A 24,275-nucleotide genomic window follows, 5' to 3' on the forward strand; every position below is an offset into this window, starting at 1 on the left:
CCCCATTTGCTTGTATACCCTCCCCCAACCGCAAGAGCTCAGCACAGTGCCTGGTACATAGAAAGCACTTAACAAATATCACAATTATTATTATTATTGTTATATATGGGAAGAAAGGGGAAAGAACTATAGAATGACTTGAAAAGCAAGACAAAAGAGGAAGGCAAAAACCTAATGGAATAATGGAGGAAAATAAATTGACAGGAATTCACTGGGGAGAACTGGTTCAAAAGAGAAAGGGAAGAAGCAGGGAGACCAGGAGGCATGAGGAATCAAGAGGGATCAAAAAGATATATGAAAGATGGCTTAGAATGGTCAACAGAGAGTGAGAGAGAAGGCACACTGGAGAAAGTGCAGGGTAGGTGAAAGTCTGCATGGGTCACTGTGTGGCAGAATAGAGATGTGAATAGAGAAGCAGCATGTCTAGTGGTTAGAGCAAGGGCCTGAAAGCCAGGAGGACCTGGATTCTAATCCCAGCTCCACTATTTGTCTGTTGTGTGACCTTGGGCAAATCACTTCATTTCTCTGTGCCTCAGTTACCTCATTGGTAAAATGGGGATTCATTCATTCATATTTAGTGAGCACTTACTGTGTGCAAAGCATTATACTAAGCACTTCAATATAACAATAAACAGACACATTCCCTGCCCACAGTGAGCTTACAGTCTAAAGGAGTTCACAGTCTGTGAGCCCCATGTGGGAAATGGACTGTGTCCAACCTGATTAGTTTTGATCTAACCCAGTGTTTCGAACAGTGCCTGACACATAGTAAGAGCTTAATGAATACCATGAAAATAATAGATAGATGAATGGATAGATGGAGAGAGAAGAATGGAAAGATGAATGAATAGATAGTGGATTGGGAAGCAGTATGGCCGAGTGGAAAGAGAACAGGTCCAAGAGTCAGCAAGGGATTCTAATCAGCTCTGCTGCTTGCCTGTTGTAGGACCCTGGGCTTATGCTTCTTCATATGTAAAATGATGCTAAATACCTGTTCTCCCCCCAGCTTAGGCTGTGAGCCCTGTTTGAGACAAGGAGCTATGTCCAACCTGATTGTCTTGTATCTACCCCAGTGCTTGGCCTTTGAAGAGGCTCCAGGGTATTCTAGGGTCTCGAATGTTGGAAGAGTCACTAAGATGCACTACAGTGGTCCTGCCCTTAGAACTAGGTATCCCTCAAAACAATTGCATAACCAGATGAGAGTGTTTGGCACTGGCACCTGGGAAAAGGGAAGGAAAAGGGAGGGGATGGGCTTGGGGTACAAAAATGTTCCAGGCAGATAGCATTCCCCCATTCATCCAGTTTGGAAATGGCAACTATCTGGATCACAATCACCTGAGCTCCCCTCCCGCAGAAAGGGTGTAGCACCCTCGTGTTAGTCAATGAGGGGAAACTCCTGGCAGGCTGGGTGCATGTCATTAAGGTAGAGCATGCGGAAGCATGGGATTAGCTCACAAAAATGTGTGTTGCAATCTTTGTCTCTCTCAACATTCACATCTTAGGAAAGTGATAGAGAATGGGAGAATGCGGGAAGTCAAGGGGAGAGAGGAAGGGGGGGAGTATGGGAAGGAACTGGGGTGGAGGAGCAAGGAGGTGAGAAGGGGAGAGTCTCCTTGGGTCCTTTGTTTATACCTCTGCATCATTCAATTGATCTGTTTTTTCCTTATCCCACTAGTCAGAAACATTTGATTTCCAACCCTTACAGAAACTCTTCCCTAGACAAGAAAAGGTCAAAAATGGCATTTCTCTTTCACCCTCCATCTCTGATAAAGTGAGGTTTCATTCTTTAAGGCATTCCTCCTTGAAATCAGAGTCCTTCAGCCAATGCGGGGTCTTCTGCTTGCAATTATTACAAGATGAATCTCTGGCAGACACATCACTTAACTACTTTTCTTTCTCCATTGGTTTCATTTCTTCTAGGATCATTTGGAAGGATATTTGAACATTTGGAGTTATGTAATAAGTGGACTTCAAAATAACTTTCGCACAAGAATATTCACTTATGGGTTTACTGGCCTCAGGTTAACAAGGAAAATACAATTAAAATAATGAAAATGAACAAAATTTCTAAAATGATGGACTGACCTTCTCCGAATAAGGGGTGCCTCTCTCCTCTTGAAAATCTAGGCTTACTTTGTTCTAATAACTTCATAAAAAAATCAGAAAAACTACGCTTGAATATGAAGGAACTCCCATATTTCAAAATTCCTGTCAAATTGATGTTTTACGCAGCTACACAGATACACAGCCATCATTACTAAGAGAATGAGAGTGGGGTCACTGTTGTAGATCAATGTGATGATTTCTAAAAATGGCAGAAGTGAATTTTGAGCTCCTTGAAGACAAAAAAAGGCCAATCTCAAAGTACCTCCAGGTTTCTTTGGATCAAAACACGGATGTTTGGAAAATACCACCATTGGTAGGGATCTGGATATCTTAATAAGGATGTGGTTGGATCACAGGTCAGGAAACAATAACCAAATTTTAAAACTATTAATTAGTTTTCCAAAACAAGGGGGAAAAAAAGGTAGGAGAACCGGTCAGAAAGCTTAGCTCACCTTTAAGCTGTCCCATGACAGCTGTGTCCCCAGTGCAGGAACTTGGGAGGTGGAGAGGATTATCATCATTCTTTCATAGCAGAGAAGCGCGAGCTTGCTTTTTCATACTGGATTTCTTGGTTGGCTCCATAGGATTCACTCGACCAACTTGGATAAGCTCAAAGTACAAAGCATAGACTTAATGATACTTTCCTTGTTATTAACTGAACTCAATTCTCTGTCAGGGGTCAAGGAGCTGCTGAGTCTGGGGAGTGTAGGTCTTCAGAGACTGCTGCTAAGGGAGGAATTTAGAGAGTCAGGGGTGTACATATGGGGGAGGCAGTGGCTGAGTTGGATAACCTGATTGGGTGGTAGCTAAACACATCTGCCCCCACCATTGCAATATTAAACTTTAGTTTCAGATTCCAAGAAGATGGATGGAATTTCTGCACCCAAGGTAAATGAACTGTTGATCCTTTTTTCATTTTAATCTTTTGCAGAACACGTTCCACTGTCAGAGAAGCTGAACTGGATTTCTGTACCAGGACAATTAAACCTAACTGGGAACCATCAGAAAAATCATTTGTAAGAAAGAACTTTAGTAGCTTGTTGCAGATAGTCACACACAAACTCTAGCCATAATTTTAAACATTTTTATTTTCTCTGAAGAGTTCCTGTCAAAATTACTCCTATGAGACTATTCTTTTGGTAGAAGCTACAGCTACTTCTTAGTGAAAACTGTTCCAAGGCTGATTTAAAGAGATACTTTGTTACTAAAACAAAACTAATTTTCTAGCTATCAAGGACTAGGGGTTTCTACTATAATAGAAATCAGATACTTGAAACAAAAATACAATGTAAAGAGAATGCATAGAAAGAAACATGAAATCAAACAAAAATTCAAGCAAAAAAAGAGAACTAAGCATCCCCATGCACAATTTAAAGGGACAGTTGAATGAAAATAATTTGGCTGAAAAAACTTTGGTCCACAATTTCAGAAATACACTTCCCACAGTGCATTTTTTGATCAGTCAACAGTTTTGCAAAGTCCCAAGAAGAACCATATCTCTCTGAAAATATCTTCCATAACCATCGTAGTAGAGGCCTCAGAGCAATTTTATGAAATTCTTCCACTTGGTGGACTAAGGGATCTCTAGTATAAACCTGTGTGAGATGAGGAGAAGAGATTGGGGAAACAACTGTAAGCTCCTCGAGGGCTTAGTATTCTCCCAAGCGCTTAGTATGGAACTCTGCACACAGTATGCAGCATAATAAATACAACTGACTGATTGGCTAACAGGCAGGCAGATGGACTTTTTTCAGCACATTGGCCTAGTTTCCTCAGCCAAACATGTCTCTCCTTTGCCCCTACACCCAGGGAGAGGGGTTCCTGGCTCCAGGTCTCCCCCACCACTGTTGCCCCATGTCACTAGGAGAGACACTCCTATCCTGTGGCAAAGCCTTGGGGAGGGGAGGGGAGGGAAAGGGAGGCTCCCTGTGAGTGAAAAGGATCAATTTAATTCCCTTGTCCTGGCAGGGTGCTGAAAGCAATGTGAAAAAGGACAAAGGATGAGTTGTTGACAATTTACCATCCATGAAGTTTGGGGACAGCAGAGCCTGAAGTGGAACAATCGTGTGCTTAGGGTACCAATTACAGAACAATGCAGGGGTGGAAAAACGCTGGAAAACTGCTACAGAAGCCCTGAAATCAGCCTTCACATTTGCTTCCCTTGTGGCATCAAAGGCTCCTGCCAAGGAGCAGATGCAGATGGTGAGAGGGCTGCCATGAGGTACAGCGGAGAGAGAAATATTAGCACCAGAAAAGTCTCTTCACACCATAAACCCTAGATTGTCACCTGCTCCACTGGTCCCTGCCAGGGGAAGCTTTGTATTCACCAAAACACTGAATCCAGCATACAGTACTCTCTGAGCACCTAATTGACTTAACCCAGCCACTTGGGTCCTTAGCTGGCATACTATTATGTTTAATTATGTGACATTTAGTTCAGGTTGGGAATGAATGCCGGGGCACTAAATCATCGAATTACCAGCCTGGCCGGATAAACAAACCTGCCACCATAAACTCAGCCAGGAGAACATCTCAAGTGGCAGGAATTTTCCAGGTGAGAGAAGTGAGACAGGTCATATCTCTGTCACCTGGTGGGGGGGGTTGTCTCTGATACCCCTACTTTTGGGCAGTGAGATTCATTTTACCCACAATTTTCTTAGTTGCTTAAGGGGAGTTCTGAGATGGGAGAGTGTAGCCATGACCCCACAGTGAAGTTTAGGAGAAATGTCCTTACCAGGTTGAGAGAAGAACAGGCACAGGCAGGAGACTGAAGAGAAGGCAGAATGGGAAAATCAATGTGAGGGCAGTAAAGTGAGAAATGTAGTGGGAAGACTGATGGGAGGGCAGGAGGGGGAGAGGGAGTCGAGGTGTTGGAGCTTAAACCAGTGATAATTCCAACCAGCAGAATAGCCAGAAGTGGTCACAGGGATTAATTTTTCTCTCAATCCACTTTCTGAGGGCTAGTCCTGGTCAGAGAACATCACGAATAGCCCAGAATCCTCCTGCTGAAGGGGTGGTAGCAGTTTTAGGGGGAAAAGGGACTGAGTATTGGGCAGTGATCAAGCCAACGTCAGCCACATCTCTGCTGCCCTCCTGACTGAGGACGTGGTTGGAGGGAAAACTGCCTCTGAGAGGTCCTGGATCAGGCCCCGCCGAAGCTGAGCAGCAGCTCAGTGTCAGAGAGCCAGGCAGCTGTCTGAGGCCATGGACTGAGTCCCCAGGTGGAGCGGTGGACTCAGAGGCAAGGGCCAGGGAAGCACTGAGCTGGGGCCGAGAAGTTTATCCGGAAACCAGGGTGAATTGTTGAAGTGTCTTGATAGCCCTGTGAAGGAAGAACAGATAGCAGGTAGTGAACTCTCAGAGCAGCACACAAACGGCTCCTAGCCAGCGCTTGGTGGAAATGAGTCCTCTTTCTGCTCTGGAAACAGCAGGTGAAACATTTTTAAAACTTGGTGAATAACAAAGGGCTACTGCAAATTTCTGGGCCCAAGCCTACCTATGCGAAGTAAAGGAGTAAATCAGATAATTGTGCAGTTAATTTGATTCATGGAGACAAAATAATTGGATATATGAAAGAATTCTCCTTAGAAGTGAGTGACCGGCTGACTAGCTAGATAACATTTTCCAGCTTGAGAACGACCCTCGGCTTTCGGCAATGTATTTATCACTCCTTGGTCTGACACAACGCCACTTTGGAGAGCTGTAACCTGGAGCTCAGAAATAGGCCACAGCCACTTCTCAGGATAAAGCTTCTAGGGTAGACTCCTCTTTTCCTGCTCCTCACTCCACATGTGAAAATCTTGAGGGTTTGGCAAGTGACTAACCCAGCCCAGGCTTGGGAACCTAAGGACCACTGATCTTGTCCTAGCTCTGTCACCGTCTCTCTGTGTGACTCTGGGCGACTCACTTAACCTGTCTGGGCTTTAGTTTCCCCACCTATAAAATGGGAGTAGTAATCCCTGCCCCTACCTACGCTTCAGGAATGCAGCCTGGTCTGTGAAGTCTTCTGAGTTTTTGGGAGACAGGGATTAGGGAAACACACAGAGGTATTATTTTTAAATTTGAGAGAATGCCAGAGCCGGCTTCAGACAGCAAACCAGGTATGCTGTTGCCTCAGGAGGCTGCATGGGAGGGAGAGATGGCAACCATCTCACAGAGATGTCCACGTCACCCCCTTCTTCTCAAAGATGGTTAAAGGACGGAAGTGGTCATTTAGCAGGGTGTAAATCAGGGTTTTAGGGCTGAGCTGCTGAGGCTCTCAGTCAGGGGAGGGCAAAAGGCCAGCCGAGCTGTAGGGAGCAGGTTGGGGCAGGCTGGAAAGCAGCAGAGACAGAGGAACTCTCTTCCTCAAAAAGGTTGCTTGTGTTCCCAAAGCGTTACACAATGATGCATTTGGAACTTCTAGGAGGCTATTTTGACCCCTTCTCAGTGCCGTCAAATATCTGAAGTCAGCCTAGGATAATGTTTTCCTCTGGAACCCCTCCAAAAGCAGAACACCAAATTAATGACCATTAGAAGAGAAGACTGGAAGGGCCTTACCATAAATTGCAGAGCAGAATTCCATACACTTTTATAAGTTAAATATAGAATTACTGGGTGTGGAGCTTTGGGGTTCAGCCCAGGAAGCAGAAGGCCAAGAGGAAGTCATACCCTTGGAGGTAGGTTCCTGGGCCAAATATTACTTTTGGCTCTGTTATGCTATGATATACTTATGATCCAGAGACTCAAATCTACATCGTTCATGAGCATAGAAAACCAGTTCTGTTCGAGAAGCTATAATTTTTAGATGAACAATGGAAAAGTTGAGGGGATGGGTGACTGAAGAGTTGCTGGGGATCCTTTTTTCAAGGATATTATGGGTGATGCCCACATGCAAGGGGGCCCGTTGCCCAGAGGCTCCATTAAAGAAGCTCAGAATCAAGGAAGAGACTAAGGGAGCCTCCACCCAAACCAAAGAACTGGGCAAGCTACTGGGTTTGTGATGCCCAGGAGGAAGGGATCTGATAGGGCATGTGAGAATGGAAGGGTCAAAACACCATCAGTCCCATGGATTTTTTTATGATCTAGGTGTTCGTATTATGGAGAAAAGTAACCCATTTAGACTGCACTTTTCTTCGTAGCATTACTGGATTTACATCTATATAAACAAGGCCAACCTTTACTTGAACCACCGAGGAAAGTCCAAGGGTTTGGCTGGGTTGAGCCCCCGGCAATAAGCTTAGGCTAAATAACCCTTCTCCCTGTCAAATCTCACCTGCTGCACTCAGAGCATGTACCGTTGAACTCCCTGCAGGGACATGGCCCATGGCCAAACTCACACTCTTTGTTCCTCCCAAGGTCCCCTCCTCACTGTGCCTTGTTCTTGCCTCTCCCACCTCTGACCTCCTTGCTCATATCCTACTTCCTGCCTGGAGATCCCTCCTGCTTCAAACCCGCCAGACCACAGCTCTCCCCGTCTTCAAAGATCTCCCGAGATTCCACCTCCTGCAGGCCCCATTTTTCTCAAGGCAGGTCATCTCTTCCCAACCGTCCTCTCAATACTTACACAAGTACAGCCGCCTGAACAACTTTTCTACAAATGAAACACTCCCTCCTAACAGTTATTTGAAGAACAGCATCCAATTTTTCCATTCTCATTTTTCATATCTGTAAATCTTGTTATGCCTTTCTATCCTGTTAGACTTTACACAGCTTGAGGGCAGGAATTGTATCTTTGACCTTACTATCCTCTCCCAAGCACTTAGTTCAGTGCTCTGCACACACTCAGTAAATACTATTGATTGATTAATTCAAAGGCAGGTCACATTTGGTGCTGACCAGTCTGGCTGTAGTTGGGCTTGTCAGATCTATTCCCGGAAACTATGACTCACCCACTCATCACTGCGGAGAGGACAGTCATCTCTTCCTCCGTTTCTGACCTGTTCTCTTCCGCCATCTTTGTTCATTTGTGGCTCCTTGATGCCACCGAAGTTGGTCCTCTAATGCATTTACCTGGGGAAATGAGAGTAGAGCAAAGCTCAGAAAACAATGCCTATAGGTCTGTCAATGTGAACGCTCAGTTCACATGAGGATTAGTGAAGAAATGGTGGGGCTTCACAGGAACAGGCTAGGAGAAGACTTTTCATTAAGGAGATAATTTGATTAGAGGCTTATGCAGATGTTGCCTCAAATAATGAAATTATTTGTTAGATTTGTAAAGATACTGTTGACACCCACTAAAGCCCCATTAGGTGTGGAAGTCATCGGGAGGCAGTGTAGGCTAATGGAAAGGAAATGCCGCTAATCTCCTCACCGTGCCTCATTCTCGCCTGACCCGACCCCCGGCCCACCTCATCCCCCTGGCCTGGAATGCCCTCCCTCCGCACATCTGCCAAGCTAGCTCTCTTCCTCCTTTCAAGGCCCTACTGAGAGCTCACCTCCTCCAGGAGGCCTTCCCAGACTGAGCCCCCTTCTTCCTCTGCCCCTCCTCCCCCTCTCCATCCCCCCTCCTTATCTCCTTCCCTTCCCCACAGCATCTGTACATATGTTTTTACGTATTTATTACTCTATTTATTTTACTTGTACACATTCTATTTATTGTATTTTGTTAATATGTTTTGTTCTCTGTCTCCCCCTTCTAGACTGTGAGCCCACTGTTGGGTAGTGACCATCTCTCTATGTTGCCAACTTGTACTTCCCAAGCGCTTAGTACAGTGCTCTGCACACAGTAAGTGCTCAATAAATACGATTGAATGAATGAATGAATGAAAGAGCATGAAGCTGGGTTCTAATCCTGGTTTCTGCCAAGGATCTGCTGGGTGACCATGGATAGGTCAGTTAGCTTCTCTGTGTCTCAGTTTCCTCAGCTGTAAAATGAGGGTAAAATACCTATTGTCCTTTCCCCATAAGCGTATGTGTAGGTCAGGGATGAGTCCATTCTGCTTCTCTTTTATCTACCCCAGTGCAGAGTGCAAGGCACATAATAAATGCCTAATGAATACTGGAATTTTACTTAGCGGGGACTGCCCATAACGGGGCACTATTGAAACAATAAGTGCTGGAGCACCTGTTCTGTTTCAAATTATTTCCAAATGGATGTTTTTCTGGGCAGAATACCTGAGCTGGGGACTCCACAGTGGTGTGGGAACTGGGCTGCCCCTCGTTGGCATGTCCCTGCCCCAGTCTGGGGTGTAGGGCCTGAGTCGTAGAGAAGCAGCGTGGCTCAGTGAAAAGAGCACGTGCTTTGGAGTGAGAGGTCATGGGTTCAAATCCCAGCTCCGTCAATTGTCAGCTGTGTGACTTTGGGTGAGTCACTTCACTTCTCTGTGCCTCATCTGTAAAATGGGGATGAAGTCTGTGAGCCCCCCGTGGGACAACCTCATCATCTTGTAACCACCCCAGTGCTTAGAACAGTGCTTTGCACATAGTAAGCACTTAATAAATGCCACCGTTATTATTATTAGTAGGCGTGCCAGGCAGCCAACCAGCCATCCAACAGCACCTCCTATCGACTCCCACAATGAGCCAGCATGTGTCCAAGGGTGGAGGAGGAGGGCTGAGGTCCAGGTGATCCCGCTCTTTTGACTGTCAGGACACGAGTTCTGGCCTAACCTTCTAGGCTGTGAGCCCACTGCTGGGTAGGGACTGTCTCTATATGTTGCCAGCTTGTACTTCCCAAGCACTTAGTACAGTGCTCTGCACACAGTAAGCGCTCAATAAATACAATTGATTGATTGATTGATTGACCCAGACCTCCAGGGGGTTCCACTGGTCCTCACCAGGCTGCGGGGTGGGTGAGAGCAGCTCTCGTTGCCACCACCACCACTGCCACAGTTTTAAAGGCCTGGCAGCCCCCACCCCACAACCCCAGCAGCCTGATGCTTGATCTTGACTCTATGTGCCTGATCTGAGTCACTTTCTACTTTGATCCTTGGTTCCCACATGACTAGATACCAGAGGAGGGGGTGGAGGCAACGATTCCATAAGTAACCTTGCTGGGATCCTTCAGGGGGATTTCTCAAGTTGTTTTGCCCCCTCTTTCCCCTGCTCCCCCACCCCCTCTGTGACACAGGTAAACGTCCAGGGGCCAACTGCCTGCCCAGCAGAGTACAGCAAGTCATGGGCAATGATTAGTGACCCCATCTGAGTGATGCCCTCTTCTCTCTTAACCAGTTTAAACTGGTCCAGCCCCAAATTTCCAGCTACCCTCTCAGCCAGGCCCCGGGTGGACTCAGTAGTCCCACCCAACCAAATTGAACTCTTGGCTTAATGGAAAATCTCAGGCCTGGCCTCCCAGGGGTCCTTCAGGCTAGGGGAAATGTTCTGAGGCCTTCAGACAATGCATCTCTCTTCTGTGCCTTAGCCTAGGGAGGGAAGAACACCCAGATGCCCACAGAGAGCTCATGTTACCTGCTTCCGGAGGGAGGAGATGGTCTTTTCTAGTTCAGCCACGAAGGACCAAGGATCTTCTCCTGCAGAGGGGCTCTGGGCAGGTTTCCTTGCCACACTACAAAGCAGACAAATGGAGTTCACAGCTGGAGTCTGATAGTCCCCGGAGACCTGGTGGCCTGCTGAGGCTGCTGACCAGCCTGGGTTCACCTACCTGGAATTGTTCCATTCGTGATCGGAAGGGTTTTCTTCAGGGTAACTGAAGCTGGGCGATCTCTTACCGCGGAATTGTTGGGACAGAGCGTTGAACTGACCTCGGGACCTACATTCTGTGGAAAGATGGGGGCAAAGAGGCAGAGAGTGGGTCATTTGGTTAGGGTTTGTTTTGCTACCTTAAAGGGTTCACCTCTATGTTTGCTCCCACAATGGACACCAATTTAATCATCCAAATGAACCCAGACCAAACCACCCATCATTAATTGATAGATTATGGCATTTGTGAAGGTCTGTTCTAAGCTCTGGGGAAGGTGCAAGTTAGCTGCGTCAGACACGTTTCTGTCCTGCATAGGGCTCACAGTCTAAGTAGGAGGGAGAGCAGGTATCTCCATTTTACAGTTGAGGAAACTGAGGCACAGAGAAGTTAAGTGGCTAGACCAAGGGCCCACAGCAAGCAATTGGCAGAACCAGGATCAGAACCACGTCCTTCTGACTCCCAAGCCTGTGCTCTCTCCATTAGGCCATACTGCTTCTCCTGGGGTCTAGAATGAGGTTTCACCCTCCCATGGCCCCTGTGCCCCTGGATTAGAGCCCACCATTTTCAGGGCAGTGGGAGAGGAGGCCCCAAAGCACCTCACCCAGTTTCCGCGGCCAAGAAAGGAACCACAGAGGCCAACCTGCAGCCAAGCCAGACTGATCCTCCCCAAAGCTGGGACATGAGGATTTTCTTGGGGGAGACCTGAAAGCACAAAGACATCTTAGAGGCTTTCTGGGTGGAAGCCGACAATGATGGGGAAAGAAGATTCTAAAGAGGGAGCCAGGGGATTTCCACCTGATGCATCTTTACATTTTTCCCTTGCTCCCCACATTTTAGAACAGCTCCTGGAGGCCATCTGCTCATTTCCTCCATTTTCTCACAATCAGTATTTATTGAATGCTTATTTTGGGCAGAACATCATACTATGTGTTTGGGAAAGTACACAATTGGTAGACATAATCCCTGCCCTCAAGGAGTTTACAGTTTTACCTTGACTCAATCTCAATCTTATTTTTTGAGCACTTACCATGCGCAGGGCACTCTCCTAAGTGCTTGGGAGAGTGCAACACAACAGTCAACAAACACCCTCCCTGCCCAGAACAAACTTACAGTCCAGAAGGGGAGACAGATATTAATAGAAATAATATTGACTCCACAGCCAATGCCTCTTCTTCCCACACAGGAAGCCTCCCTGGACCCAGCCTTCTTTCAGCATAATAGAAAGTCAATTACCTGCCTGAGGCAGAGCCAAAACTAGTTCAGACAACTCAGAGCTGGTAATCAATTAGACAGGCACTTGCCCAATTTGGTTTGGTTGTCTAAAGCCAGTGGTCCAATCAATACTCTTTTTGGAGGAGTTGGGTTGGTAGGTATTTAGATCACCTGGCTCAATGGAAAGAGCCCGAGCTTGAGAGTTGGAGGTCATGGGTTCAAATCCCAGCTCTGCCAATTGTCAGCTGTATGACTTTGAGCAAGTCACTTAACTTCTCTGTGCCTCAGTTACCTCACAGGGATGAAGACTGTGAGCCCCACGTGGGACAATCTGATCACCTTGCATCCTCCCCAGTGCTTAGAACAGTGCTTTGCACCTAGTAAGTGCTTAAATGCCATCATCATCACCTGGGTTCTACTGCTTCTCTTTTCAGGGGCACTTGGGAATTCTCAGCCCTCCTGTGAGGTGGGGGTTTGTGAGAAGGAAGTTCTCAGCTGGAGGTGATGGAGAAGGAAAGCTTATTGGAAGTTAGGCTGTTGACTTTACACTGTGAGGACTGAGGCTCTTCCAGGTACGAGGTGTCCCCTGTGTAACGGGAGAGGGAGGAAGACTGGAAAAGGAAGTCAGGGGGTGCTCTTTTACCTTCACAGCAATCTTGCCATATCCGGAGATCAACAGGAGGGATTTCCTCACAGCTGACCATTCCCTGGGGGTAGGAGGCCACCTGGAAAACATCTCTCTGGAGCTGCTGGATGTTGTCGCTGTTGTCGCAGATGATACGAGCCAAGGAGGCTTGGCGGATCTGGGTGAGCTGAGCTGGGGTGAAGACACCGGGGTTCTCGTACCAGAACCTGTAGGAAATAGCACAGGAAGTGCGCTTGGGGTCACAGGGGGGTCTGGAAGATGGAGACAGACAGCTAATGGCCCAGGGACTGCGTACCTATTAAGGTGGCAACCCCAACTGGCTAATGACATTTCCCACATCAGAAGGTCTTTGCTCCCAAGTCTTAATGGGTCATGGTAGGGCTGGGAAGGCCCACTGAGGCAGCAGGAAAATCCCTCTGGTCAAATCTGGGGCAGAAGCAGAGGAGTTTCTGTTCCTCGATACCCTCCCCAATCTCCATGGTTCATGCTGAGAGAAGAGCAGGCACAGCAGCCTAAAGATTTCCCAGTACTTCACCTAAACCAATTTGGCCCCAATCGTTATCACTGGAAAAAGTGCTGGCATCTGGTGTGCTCCTGCCAATGACTCTATTTGAGAATGTAGAGTTCAGATTTGCCAGCAGTGACCTTCGCAGTATTTCCTGATTCACTCCTTCACCCTCTTCCTCATTCAACTTCTCTCATAACCTCCCTCACCCCCAGGGATGGGTGGAATCAGAAAAGCCCCCTTCATACCTCCCTCTCTCTTCTGGGTGATGGCGGGAGGGAGGGAGGGAGGGAGAGAGAGAGAGAGAGAGAGACAGAGAGCGAGCGTGCAATTTGGGGAGAAGGAAGTAGCTGAAAGTATATGCGGAGATTGTCATTCCCATTCTATCTCTTCCAAAGTGAGCATTTCCCTTTACTGAGGGGAGTGAGGGGAATTTAATCACTTACCCCTGGATACCCAGGCACAACCAGCTGACATCTGTCCTGAGTCCTCTGAACTCAAACCCCAAATGAGGAGTAGTAGAGTCAGGGCAGCCACACTGTGATTACCTGTCCCCATCCCGGAGCCTCCCGAACTGGGTGGCTAGAAGGCACATCAGGGTGGGTCCAACACGGGTGCCAGGAACCAGGTCCTCCACCATCAGAGCTGGAAACAGGTCAATGTTCTTGGGCGTCCCATACAGGCTGCAGGGTCAAGGCAGGAACAAGGTCACAGGTATGGCAAGTGGAAATAGAGCAGGATTGCCCATTCCTTCCTCCTTTAAAAGCTGTGGGGGTCTGGCTTCCCCTCTTCCCAAGGTGCCAGCCAGGCTAAAGATGGGGGTTGGTGGGGGAGTGGGGGGGTCTACCCTTGGCAAATGCACATGGCGGGATAATCTTTGAGGCCTTGAGAATCCCTGACCATCTGTGCAAGAGACCTGACCAAGGCTCACAATGTCTCAGTGGCTCTGTTGCTGCAAAGGGTGATGGACAGTGGAGCCAACACGGGCTCTGGTCACTCCAAAAGGCTGGTTGGACACCGGGGTTTGGATCAGGCTTTCTTTCCCACTCTAATACCTTCCCCCTCAAATCTGGGGACTACGGGGGCCTGATACAATGGCCAGACACAAACTTTCCCTTGTGGAATAAGTGACAGCAGCCCCCAGGAGCAACCCAAAGGCCAGAATGTCTTCCTCCCTCCCTCCCTTGGTCCTGAGGGCCAAAGTGGGGTTCAGGCCTTGTGTGGCTCTAGCTCCCTGGTCCTTCAGCTGCTGCCTCCACTCTCCTACTTCTAGATCACCTGTCTACATGTTTTGTTTTGTTGCCTGTCTCCCCCTTCTAGACTGTGAGCCCGTTGTTGGGTAGGGACCAACTCTACATGTTGCCGACTTGTACTTCCCAAGCACTTAGTACAGTGCTCTGCACACAGTAAGTGCTCAATAAATACGATTGAATGAATGAATGAATGAATCCCCTTCCCCCAACATCAGCCAGAGCCCCTGCCAATGACAGGGAGTCGCAGGTGACCAGGGAAGAGCTTGGGCAGCGGGACAGCCAGGATGGCTGAGCTGGGGCCTAGAAGAAGTGGCCAGAGCAGGGCCAAACTGACCCAACTGCTGGGAGGTTTGCCAGGTCCGACTAGGGCTGGGGGAAGGGGTGGTGGGGAGTGGCAAACCAACCAGCCCTAGCCTCCAAGAATGAACTCTTGGGCAGGTCATCCGGCTGAGCTCCAGAGCTCACACCACCTGGAGGCCCGGTGGAGAAGCCAACCCACCTCCTGAGCTTCTCTCTTATCTCCAGGTTCCTAATCTCATTCCTGAGGTCCTCGAATTCCTGGGCGGAGGTCAGATTGCAGAAGACCCGGAAGTCATTGTAGGGTGGGATCCCGTGGTCTCGCCCCCTCTGGATGTTGATGGCTGCCAAGTCCAGAGACACCGAGTGGGCCATGGAGAAGAGTTTTTCTGTCAGCTCCATGTTCAGAAGTTCCGTGGGGACCCTCATTTTGCCAGGGACCCCAAAGAGACCCCTCAAGAGGGGGTCGATGCCGCCTTCCTGGGTGATGCGAAACGGCGAGAAGAAAGCCTTGTGCAGTGGGACGTGGCCTCTGGTGATTGGCTGGAAGGTCTCGTTCAGCCGATAGAGAAAAGGGTTGATGAGCGTGTGCCCAAAGCGGAAGGCGGCGGTGGCGAAGGCGTTGAGGATACCGGCATTGGTGTTGGGGTCGTACCCTCTGTAGTCCCCCAGCATCCTCATCCCGGCCTCCCCGAGGACCTTGGGCAGCCAGTGCGCGTAGGTGATGTGCTGCATCTGGGCCCCGATGATCTTGCGGGCCTCGTGATAGAGCGTGTCCCCATCCCAGTGCGGGTTCAGAGCCAGCAGCTCCGTGGCCACGCGGTTGTGCTCCCGAAACCAGAGCGTGTGCATGGCGGTGAGGCCCAGCTGCTCATTGGCCCGGTGGTCACCGGTCAGGAAGCAGGGCACGGGGCTCTCGTTCTCATCCCGCATGCACTCCGTGGGCGGGCCCGTGGCGAACGGCAGCAGGGGCTTCCCCGAGCCGGCCGTCACCGGCCCTTGCTTCAGCATCCCCCAAGGCCCGTCCAGGTCCCGCAGCTCCCGGGACTCCTTTTCCGTGCTCCCGTACACATTGGAGGCATCCACGTAAGAGGTCAGGTGGTTGATCTGCTCACGGGCGTAGACTGAGTTCATCAGGAGGGAGGTCATGCCGCTGCCACAGACGGGGCTGGAGCGGACAAAGAACATACAGCGCCCGTTCCGCACCCGGGGGTCGTTCTTGGGGATCATCACAGAGAAGCACGGGGGGTCATTGCTGCAGGCCCGGCTACAGGGGGTCCCATCGGAGAAGCGGGACATGCTGATGGCCGCCACCGTCTGGTCCAGGTCGTGGTCCAGGAATTGGCCCCACTGCATGAGCATGTGGGTGAACCGGCCGTCGGCCGTGACCGTCTCCGTGCCCATCATGGTGGTGGAGACGAGACGTGGCAGGGGCAGGGGCAGCTCGGCCGAGTCCTCGGCCGCCGCGGAGAAGCCCCGGGGCAGGTTGAAGCCGTTCTGGTAGGCAGGCTTCAGGAGGCGCTGGAAAGCGGTCAGGGAGGCTCCCCACATCGGGTGCCGCAGGTTGTTGCAGGAGCCATCGTGCGTGCGGTAGCGCTTGTGGAAGCAGATGTCGGAGCAGTTTGGGGTGCGGCGATGGGCGGAGCAGCCGGAAAGGTTGGCGATCATATTCAGGTAGTGAGGGGAGACCAGGTCGTTGTAACGGTAGCCTGCGAGAGAACCCCCAAACGACAACCCGGGGAGAACGGGAAGGGCTTCGCACCTGGCACGGTTAACGTTATCGCAAAACAGACAATTCCTGGTGCCCTAATGGGGTGCGCTGCTGGGCTGGGCCGGTCCCTGAACAACGCAAGGAAAGGACACCGGGGTCCCTCCTCTGGGAACCGGGCTGCCAGTCAACAACCGACCTGGGACATTCAAACAACCAGGACCCAAGAGCTGAAAAACAAACTCAGGGTTGGCACAGGCCCCATAAGAAAAATCAGTGAATATTTCAATATTGGCAATGGGTAGATATAGACAGTTCCTCGGGATTCTTTAGCTGAAGGATACAGATGAAGGAGGAATCATTCTTAATCTTCCCCTTCGTTGTGATCTCCCTCACAGGGTGAAAAGGAAGAGAGAATTAAGAGCTGCAGAGAGGTGCAGCCCCCTACTGAAATCTGTTTAAAATTGTTCCTTGGAGATGTGTATACAGACGCAACCGCATCAGGACAAGAGACCAGCGGATACCCTCCTCAGCCGCTTGATCCTTTACCATGTTTTAGTGTCCGTCTTCCATGCTAGACTGTAAATACCTTGAAGGTAGCTATCTTGTCTTTTAATTCTACAGTTTCCCGATGGCTTAGTACAGAGCTCTGCACACAATAGGTGGTCAATAAATCCTACTGATTGACTGATTACAGAAGTCTTGATAGGAATTATCCCTAGATGATCAACTCCTTGTGTTGTCTTCTCCTCTTCCTTCTGGGTCACCTATACACCTGGATCTGTTTTAGACTGTGAGCCCACTGCTGGGTAGGGACTGTCTCTATATGTTACCAACTTGTACTTCCCAAGCACTTAGTACAGTGCTCTGCACACAGTAAGTGCTCAATAAATACGATTGATGATGATGATGGTCTGTGACCTTTGGACATTTGCTATTCGCCACATCCTCAACCCCATGCTGTGTGGTTATGTATCTTTAAGTTATAGATTATACATCATTTCTTTATATTAACGTCTGTCTCCCTCTAGTCTATAGGCTCATCGAGGGCAGGGAAGGTGTTTGCCAACTCTGTTGCACTGTACTCTCCCAAGCGCTTAGAACAGTGCTCTGCACATAGTAAATGTTCAATAAATACCACTGATTGATACTCTCCCAAACATTAAAGTGGTCTGCACTCAGTAAGTGCAAATAAGCACCATTGCTATTATTATTTCTTCTTGGTAGTGCAGTATAAAATAATCACTTTAACTCTGACTGTCAAGAACTTCTAGGCACCCCCAAGACATAATTGTTTCCTTAGCAAGGTCAACAGAGCCTGTAATTTAAGGACTAATTAGCCTGCCTCTTCCTTTAGTATGACAGCTCTCCAAGCAAATTCCTGATCAAGAAGAGCTCAAGAGCAGCTGGAGAGTACAATGCTGTCCTCTTCTGGATGATGCTGCAATTAGATTAACCTGTGCAATAGGGTAAACTGAGTTTACTAAACACGGAGAGTGACTCGTTTACTAGGAGATTCACTGGTCTTCAAGAACTGGGCATATCTGTGGGCTGTTATTAGGAAATAGTGGCAGCAGCCAGTACATAATGGTTTCTTCCGCTAAATTTGCATTTGCGGAGAGCAACACTATCAGCAGTGCAGTTTCAAAGAGGAATACGGGGATATAGATATTGTCTCACAATCCAGTGCTGCTGAGCTCTGCCCAGTTTGAAATTCTCCCTAGCTCAACTTCCCCTTAACTGCCTGCCTTCAATTTTGCTCACCACTCTTGCTAAGCAAACTCGCACACTATATCAATCATCCTTTTCCTAACACGGAACCGTTGCACATCTGGTTCTCTTCCCTGGAACATTCCCCTCCCTCATCTTCAACAAGTCAGGTTTCTCTCATCCTTCAAAACTCCTCCAGAAAGTCTTCCAGAATTAACTCAAACTGACTTGGATGACTCCAACCCATCCAACTTCCCCGTAGCAGTTATATATGTACTCTAAACTATTCGTGACCATTTCTGTTATTTGTGTTTATAGGCATCTTTTATGATCCAGGGCAGGGACTGTGGCTATTAACTCTCTTGTACTTGCCCAAGTGCTCACTACAGTAGACAGCCAATAAATACTATTGATTGATTTCTAAAAGTCCTTCACATGCTTTTTCTGCTTGGACAGACTGGCTCTTTAAGTCCTTCATGACAAAAAAAAATCCATGGAGTTTCTTCAGAGGGAATTCCTGTATGAGTGTTCTGAATCCTTGGCTAAGCTGGGGTGGAGAGGCTTAGTTCAGATTCCGCTAAAGAACATGCCTAATCGTTAATTATGTATTCTTTCCCAGTGCTTTAGGACAATGCTATGCACACATAAAGCACTTAATAATAATCATAATAATTATGCTATTTGTTATGTGCTTACTATGTGCCAGGCACTGTACTAAGTGCTGGGTGAAGACAACAAATTGGGTTGGACACAATACCTATCCTCATTTTACAGATGAGTTAACTGAGGCACAGAGAAGTAAAGTGACTTACCCAAGGTCACACAGCAGACAAGTGGCAGAGCCAGGATTAGAACCCACAGTCTTCTGACTCTCTGGCCCATGGTCTCTCCACTACACCATGCTAATACTATTATCGCTCCTGTTACTTTTGTAGGAGAATAGAAGGATTTGGGCTGGGGAAAAGGGAGAGCTTCTTTTCTTAAAAACAAGGGTAAATAGTAAACAAAAAATGTCCAAAATTTTCAGTCCTAGTTGCTATTTTACTTGTCCACTGGAATTCTCAAGAAAGCTTTAAAGATCCTCCAACGCTTACTAAAGCCAACGGGACTGTCTCTCAAGTGCTAAGTACAGTGCTCTGCACACAGTAAGAGTTCAATACATGCAATTGATTGATTACCCTACTAAGCCATGGCTTCTGAAAACTTGGACTGGGCCCAGCAGTGACTGAGAAAGCCTTAAAGAAATATTCTGTTCGATAATCAGACCACATACTTCACCTCCAGCCAACCATCTCCCAAAGAGTGTTGCTGGACTCAGGGGACAAACCAGGTAAGAGACCGTGACTAGCTCAGTGCAAACCAACACCATTCCTGAAAAAAAAAAAAAGTGAAGCACATATCCTGCTAGTGGTCGTCCTTTAGACTGTAAGCTTCTTATGGGCAGGGAATGTATCTGTCAACTCTGTTGTATTATATTTGTATCCTTCTGTATCGGGGTTTTCCTGTCTTCCCCAATAGACTAAACTCTCTGTGGGCAGAGACATTGTCTTGTTTTTCATTTATATGTTCTACCCTCCCCATTCCCCTCGCCTAACACCCAGCCCCTAATGCCATGCTCTGCAACAGGTAGCTGGCTCCTTGTGGTATGGAATGAATGGCCATGAATGGATGCCCAGTCTCTGCCATGTGTCAGTCTGTCCGGAGGATGACCCATCTGGGGCAGTCTCCGCCCTACCTGTGGCATTGATGTCCACAATCAACCCCTGCTGCACGTGTTCCTGAATCAGTTGCAGGGTCCGCTCGAAGATCTCGCCTGCTCGGGCCGTTTCGATGGTGTAAGGATCCCGTGGGTAGCGGAAGAGAGCCAGTAAGTCGTTGGGAGTTTTGGGTCGCCTATAAATACAAACAGATAAAAGCGTGGCCACCCATCCACCCACCCACTCTCAGTCAGGGCTGCAAGCAGACCCAGAGGGTTTCAGAAAGAGAAAAAAAGGGTGAACTTATGCTCCAGAATTCTCACTCCACAGAACTATCACCCCAATGGGAATCCTCATGATGTTTATATTACATTAGTATTTATTTATATGTTCTTTCTGACTTCTCATGCTCTTCCAGTCATGACACGTGCTATTCCTCACAGTAAACTCTCAGGATTCCCCATTTCCAACAAAAAGAAGTACACCACCCGAGAGCAATGACTTCAGAAGCCAAAGGGGAGGAGGGTCAGTCTCTCCATCCCTCTCTCTTGAGATGGTGAGCCTCACATGCGACAGAGGCTGGGTCTGATCTGGTTATCTAACAATAATAAAATGCGGCATTCGTTAAGGACTTACATATATATGCCAAGTATTGTGCTAAGCACTGGGGTACATAGAATAAAATCAGATCAGTCACAGATCCTATTCCCTTGGGGCTCATGATCTAAGGGAGAGACAGTACAGCTATTTAATGCCCATTTTACAGATGAGAAAACTGAGGCACAGAGAAGTTAAGTCTTGCCCAAGGTCAAACGGCAGCATTAGAATCCAGGTCTCCTGACTCCCAGTCCCAACAGGCCATGCTGCTTCTCGTATCTACCTGAGGGCTTAAAAGCGGTTGCACAGAATAAGTGCTTAATACTACAATTAAGCTCTAACTTTCTTAAAAAAGAAGTAGCTTCTTTGGCAGATTTCCTTTCTCATTTCTTTAAGTGTGACCCCAATTTGACAATTGGAGCTCTCTTTTTTGGTGGGCCCAAGATGGAAGTCCGAAAAAGGGAAACCTGAAAGCACCCGTGATTGCTTGCAACCCCCAAACAGACAGAGATCAGTAGAAGTAGCCAAACTCGGGTGAAACCATGAGAAATGGAGCAACCTAGAGATTGGCAAGTATACAATGAGGCAAAACCACCACAATTTCTACACCTTGGAATGTGAGCAAGATTGTGAAAGTACCAATCAAGCTAAATACAGTCACTGGCCAGGATTATGCTTTACACCTTCCCAACCATTTCCTATCTCCCAGTTAATGTGTGAAGCCTCTTCATTTCCCCATAAGGAGCCTTCTTAAGGCAACTGGGACACTGGAGTGCTTCTTTCCACCAGCTTCTTACTCTGTTTTGTTTCCTTTCCCAGATCCCAGTTCCCTGAGTTGCCTTACTTGCTAAACAGCTCTGTCCGCGTGGAGTTGATTGCGTGGTCCACGCTGCTGATAGCTTCCTGGATTGATGTGGCTACAAAGGTGTCGCCGCTCCTGCCGATATCCGTGGCTTTCAGGGACCAAGTGCAAATGAATAAATCGAGTGCCTTTCCTTCCTCCAACTATGAACACACGTTAACTTTTCCCTCTGCCCCAGCATCTCCATTCTGCCACCTGAACCCCCAGATCCCCCCAAGCCTCATCCTGGAAGCTAGCAAGGAAGAGGCTGCGGCACTGTTGCCCTTTCTCCCCATTTCATCGAGCGAACTAGTCGATAAGACGTCTACTGTACCGGTGATGGTCAGCCTCATGGCACTGGACGTGAAGCCAAAGGCATTCCTAGCGATACACTCATATCGGCCCTGGTCGGCCACTCCCAGGTCACGCACCGTGAGGGTCCCGTCGCCACTGATGTGGAATTTGCTGCTTTCTGTGATTTGAATGCCCTCCTGTTAGAAGAAAGAGGCCATTGTTATGTTGTTGCTACGCTCTGTGCTGAGTGTTTCTAGCTGAAGCTCAGCCAGCCTAGTTTGGACCGACCCCCAAAGACCCAGCAATGTGAAAGGAACAGGGGCTGGCCAGGGAAGAGGTAGAAGGGAAAGCAGCAGCATGGCTCAGTTGGAAAGAGCCCGGGCTTTGGAGTCAGAGGTCATGGGTTCAAATCCTGGCTTCACCAATTGTCAACTGTGTGACTTTGGGCAAGTTACTTCACTTCTCTGGGCCTCAGTTACCTCAACTGTAAACTGGGGATTAAGATTGTGAGCCCCACGTGGAACAACCTGATCACCTTGTAACCTCCTCAGTGCTTAGAACGGTGCTTTGCACATAGTAAGTGCTTAATACATGCCGTTATTAAGGGAAAGAGGAATGTAATTTCACGGTGCCTTAACATTACACAAGGAACATTCAGTAATGTGCAAAATGGCTGTAAGAGGCCCCACCTATCCTTTCTGGTTTCTCCCCCCATTCTGAGTCAAGTTCAGGCACCTTTGGGAACCAGACTTTACCTCTGGTTAAGCAGAGGTTACAAGAACAAACTTCTCGAAAGGAATCACGGAGTCCTGTGATGGAACCAGCGAGCCATCAGGTGGCACTAAAGGATAGTGAACGACACAGAGAACTGGGAAGAAGAAACCGAGTCCTCAAAGGCATTCTCTTTATTATTAATAATAATAATAATAATAGCATTTAGTAAGCGCTTACTACATGTAAAGCACTGTTCTAAGCCCTGGGGAGGTTACAAGGTGATCAGGTTGTCCCATGGGGGGCTCCCAGTCTTCATCCCCATTTTACAGATGAGGTAACTGAGGCACAGAGAAGTGAAGTGACTTGCCCAAAATCCCACAGCTGACAAGTGGCAGAACCGGGATTAGAACCCACGGCCTCTGACTCCAAAGCCCGTGCTCTTTCAACTGAGCCACGCTGTTCTCACCTCCTTCTGAAAATGGCCCTGTGGATTTATTTTGGTCCCTGGGCTGGTGACTATTTTCACGGTGGTCGTGGGCAGGGAATGTGTCTGTTATATTGCACTCTCCCAAGAGCTTAGTACAGTGCTCTGCACACAGTATTATTATTAAGCTCAATAAACGGGATTGACTGACTGATAGATTTAGGCTATTGATATCTAGGCTACTGATAACCCTCACCCTGAACCTTAGTACAGTGCTCTGCGCACAGTAATTGCTCAATAAATACAACTGAATGAATGAACCCAAAATCAGAACTTTCCTGGTCTGCTCACCCATTATAACCAAAACCCAGAAGACTGACTGTGGCTAGTGGGATGGAAGAGGTCTTGTACTTCCCAAGCGCTTAGTACAGTGCTCTGCACACAGTAAGCACTCAATAAATATGATTGATTTATTGATTGGGGTGCATAGGGAGAGTTCAAAGGTCTTACTTTGGCCCAGGTGATAATAGGAGGGGGGTCTCCCTGGGCTGCACAAGGAATCTCTATATCCCATCCGGTCTCAGCCACAGTGTCCCGGGGAGTGTGGAGGAAGACAGGGATCACTGGATGAGGGAAGAAAAGGAGACAGACAAAGCAGTGATAGCTTCTTCCTTACTAAGTTATGGGACAATAATAATAACAATAATAATAACAGAAATGATAATTATAGAACAGGTATTAAATTGCCATTTTGCAGATGAGGGAACTGAGGCCCAAAAAAGTGAATGGACTTGTCCAAGGCCACACAGTTGACAAGTAGGTATTAGAACCTTTTTTTTAAAAGGGCTAGAAAATCCTTTAGAAAAGGCTCCTTTTCCCTTTCATAATATTCAGGAAAGACAGTTATTCTCCACATTTTACAGACGAGGTTACGTGACTTGTCCATCAGCCATCTGTCTAGTGACAGAGCTAGGACTAGAACCCAGTTCCCCTTACTCTAAACTCCACACTCTTTCCACTAGACCAAAAATAGGGAACATTGGAGGGAAATCAGATTTGCAGCTGGTGAAGGCTTGAACAAAATTTGCAGTGAATAATCCACAAAGTGGGTAATCCATTCCTGGGCAATAACAAATGGATCATATTTTCTCAGGTGGTTGGAAATTTAAATTGCTGTTTTGCTTGCCCTATGCCAGACAGAACAAGAGGAAATATGTTCCAGTTGTGATGGGAGACATTGAAACGATACAGGAAAAATAATACATCATTTCTCTATTCAAAACTGAGCTGTCATGACATTCAGTGACATTTCCTAAAGAGTCACACATTCCAGGATGGAAGCTAACTTTTCATCATTACGTACCTCGTGGGGAGACTGTCAGCTGCACCAGGACACTCTTGCCTCCAATGGCGCTGATGGCGTGGCATTCATATTGGCCCTGATCATGTTGAGCTACCCTCATGACCCTGAGGGCCCCAGTGGAGAGGATGGTGTGACGACGGTCACTGGGCAAGGGACCTCCTAACACCAACCGCAATGTAGTCAGCTTAAGATCCTTTTTTAGTTTCTAGAAACTCACAGCAAAGCTTTAAAGATTTATACGTTCAAAGACCTTCCGTTTCCCAAGAACTCTCACCACCTCCAGCTCCA

General features: G+C 47.9%; 1 protein-coding gene across 1 annotated transcript in view; it reads right to left on the reverse strand.

Annotated features, from left to right (window-relative positions):
- Positions 1 to 3,311: 3,311 nt before the first annotated feature.
- The window catches only part of LOC119931390 (peroxidasin homolog), a 59,658-nt gene continuing 38,694 nt past the window's right edge, over positions 3,312 to 24,275 (reverse strand). The window contains exons 13-24 of the mRNA XM_038750035.1: positions 23,988 to 24,146; positions 23,135 to 23,247; positions 21,527 to 21,683; positions 21,196 to 21,304; positions 19,793 to 19,950; positions 14,842 to 16,348; positions 13,638 to 13,772; positions 12,582 to 12,790; positions 10,688 to 10,802; positions 10,495 to 10,591; positions 7,977 to 8,097; positions 3,312 to 5,428 (exon numbers count right to left, since the gene is read on the reverse strand). Of these exons, the coding sequence (XP_038605963.1) occupies positions 8,002 to 8,097; positions 10,495 to 10,591; positions 10,688 to 10,802; positions 12,582 to 12,790; positions 13,638 to 13,772; positions 14,842 to 16,348; positions 19,793 to 19,950; positions 21,196 to 21,304; positions 21,527 to 21,683; positions 23,135 to 23,247; positions 23,988 to 24,146 (2,855 nt within the window). The 3' untranslated portion in view covers positions 3,312 to 5,428; positions 7,977 to 8,001. The remainder of the gene's footprint in view (positions 5,429 to 7,976; positions 8,098 to 10,494; positions 10,592 to 10,687; positions 10,803 to 12,581; positions 12,791 to 13,637; positions 13,773 to 14,841; positions 16,349 to 19,792; positions 19,951 to 21,195; positions 21,305 to 21,526; positions 21,684 to 23,134; positions 23,248 to 23,987; positions 24,147 to 24,275) is intronic.

This window comes from Tachyglossus aculeatus, chromosome 8 (genome assembly GCF_015852505.1).
Source record: "Tachyglossus aculeatus isolate mTacAcu1 chromosome 8, mTacAcu1.pri, whole genome shotgun sequence".
Lineage (NCBI taxonomy): Eukaryota > Metazoa > Chordata > Mammalia > Monotremata > Tachyglossidae > Tachyglossus > Tachyglossus aculeatus.